The sequence below is a fragment of the Acipenser ruthenus genome, chromosome 3 (assembly GCF_902713425.1).
Source record: "Acipenser ruthenus chromosome 3, fAciRut3.2 maternal haplotype, whole genome shotgun sequence".
Lineage (NCBI taxonomy): Eukaryota > Metazoa > Chordata > Actinopteri > Acipenseriformes > Acipenseridae > Acipenser > Acipenser ruthenus.
In genome coordinates, this window is record NC_081191.1 from 81,987,042 (window position 1) to 81,989,541 (window position 2,500).

Here is a 2,500-nt window from a genome sequence, read left to right on the forward strand (position 1 = left end):
ACCATCATTCCTATAGCGATGAGCAAATTTTCGTTTTAGAGCCTCTGCTATTAGAGCTGCTGCATCTGCTGGGTCACCTGGTTTTGTTTTTGATGTGCCTTCCATTGGTCTGTGTAGGGGAGGAGGTTATAAAAAAAAAAAAAAAAAAAAAAACACACACATCATTTCAGGTTTTTTTTTTTTTTTTTTTTTTTTTAAAATACGCATTATACAACAAATAACCACACAGCATGTGCCAACAAAGGTTATGGTAGAAAGTAAATAAAAAAACACAAGCACACATACACCAATTTTTTTTTTTACTGACAATAAATACAGAATATAATAAAGTTAATAATAATTTGTTCCTTGAAAAGGGTCAGGCAGTGGTTAAGACATGACAGTGAAAACAGTAAACTTCCTTTATGTAAAACTATGGTGAACTTAAGTGTCTTTATGAACAGCAATATAGGCTCACATATACTCACTTTACAGCCCGTAGCTTCACTTTGGTCATGTCTTTCAGAATATCTAACATGTTTGGTATTGCTGGCTGTTTGGGCCCAGAGTCCAGGAGTGCGTGATCAGAGCTGGGTTTTTTTCCTTGTCGCTCTTTGATCAGATCAATGGCAGAGAAACTGCGCTGAAGACCTGGTGGAGGAGGTGGTGGTGGTGGAGGTGGAGGAGGAGGAGGAGGAGGCGGCATGGTCAATGGGGTTAAGGACCCAGCTGTGTGAAAAGAAACAAAATATATAATACACATTATTGCCGCAATTAAAAAAAAAAAAAAAAAAATGAAAGTTTTTTTTAAAGTAATAACATGTAATTTATACACTGTTCACACATGAAATCAGATTGATGCTGGTAAAAATAGTTTTGGTTTATAATATACCGATACAATACCACTTTCTGTCCTTTAAATATAAAAAAAACCCCAATAAATTAATAGAACAAGCAGGATGGAAGTAAAGGCGGAGTTGAGAACCTTCTTGGTGTAAGTGTGCTGCGCATGCCTCTGCCTCTCATTCTGATCCACCTGTCCACACTTGATCTGCTCAGAGTCGTATTGCAACTGTACCGGTACAAAACGTGCTCTTGGTTGGGTTTCGTATTGATACAATTATACCGGTGTGGTGTTAGAAAGTGGTACATCAGAGTGTGGTATGCGTACCAAAACTTGACGTGTTATGTCAGAAAGTGGTACGATCTCACATTGAAAAGTGGTGCATTGTCAGATTTTGGTACAGGTGCAATCAATTGTGATCTGATGGGTGTTTTCCTATTGTCAAACAGGTACATTTACATTTGCAAACTTAAAACTAGAAACAGCCAATCAATTTCTTTAAAAAAAAAAAACAATTCACAACAAACAAGATAAAATGAGTAGTCCACAGCAAAGTTGCACAAGTAAAAAAATGTACAAGACCCAATGTATTGCATATGATAAATGTGTGCATAATATTTTCTTAATGGTGGAAAAATGATAAATTACATTAAAAATGATGTAAAAGACTGGAAAATATGATGAATTCAATTTAAAAAAGATGTAACAGACCAAAAACAGCATAAAGTACCATATTTGACTGGTCGCTTCCCTGCTTTTTAGCAGAAGTTGTTCAGGCATATGCAAGCAAGCGCAGTGCACTGCGTACCACTTTTTAACGCATACCTGAAAACAACACTACAGCGGTACCACACCAGTAACAACTCAAGTGTGAACAGACATTGCGATACTGTTCTGCAACAATATGGTATAAAAACATAAGTGTGAACAGGGCTGTACTGTTAGGTACTGTACAAAAAATACTGTTATGAAAAAAAAGACTTTATAACTACCTACATTTACTGGTACCTAGTATATATATACACACAATTCAAACAAGATATGGGAGTTTTTGTAAACAAATACAAAAGCACCCCCAGTAGCATTATCTAAGTAGTATAACAGACAGAATGGTTTGTAAACCTAAATATGGGAAAATATTAAATAAATAAATAAATAAATAAATAAATAAATAAATAAATAAATAATAATAATAAATAATAATAATAATAATATGCGTCATTGATATATCCAGAGATTAAAGACAACATGGCAGTGCAAAGGTTAATTTTTACTTGACACTACTTGTAATGTAACTTTATTGACAGAATCATAGACTACAACTATATACCAACTAGAAAAACCATATGCCAAAGCAAAAGCTGTGTACCAAACATTAAGACAGTAATTAAAGGTGCACCATCTCCATCTCTACGTTGCTGTAACTACAACTGCAAAAGGTCACATGACCTCAATATGGCAGCCATATTTGCTCAATGTGCCATGACATTGACCTTGCAGGGAAAATATGCAGTCACTACCTCAAACTTGATCTAGGGAATCCCAGAATACTTGTGTACAGAGTTTGGTTATTATCTGAAAGAGTTTGGTCTTTATCATCTGAAAACCAAACAGTCAAGGCCTAAATAGTTTAGGTCATATTAGCAGTTGCAAGTGGAAGATTACAAGGTTATACAA

The 2,500-nt window shown here is 35.0% G+C and overlaps 1 protein-coding gene across 1 annotated transcript in view; it reads right to left on the reverse strand.

Moving 5' to 3' along the window:
• Positions 1–2,500, reverse strand: part of LOC117394985 (mitochondrial fission regulator 1-like) — a 28,517-nt gene that overhangs the window by 5,669 nt on the left and 20,348 nt on the right. Inside the window, exons 6-7 of the mRNA XM_033993783.3 lie at positions 468–708; positions 1–109 (exon numbers count right to left, since the gene is read on the reverse strand). The exon at positions 1–109 is cut by the window's left edge and continues 63 nt beyond it. Of these exons, the coding sequence (XP_033849674.3) occupies positions 1–109; positions 468–708 (350 nt within the window). The remainder of the gene's footprint in view (positions 110–467; positions 709–2,500) is intronic.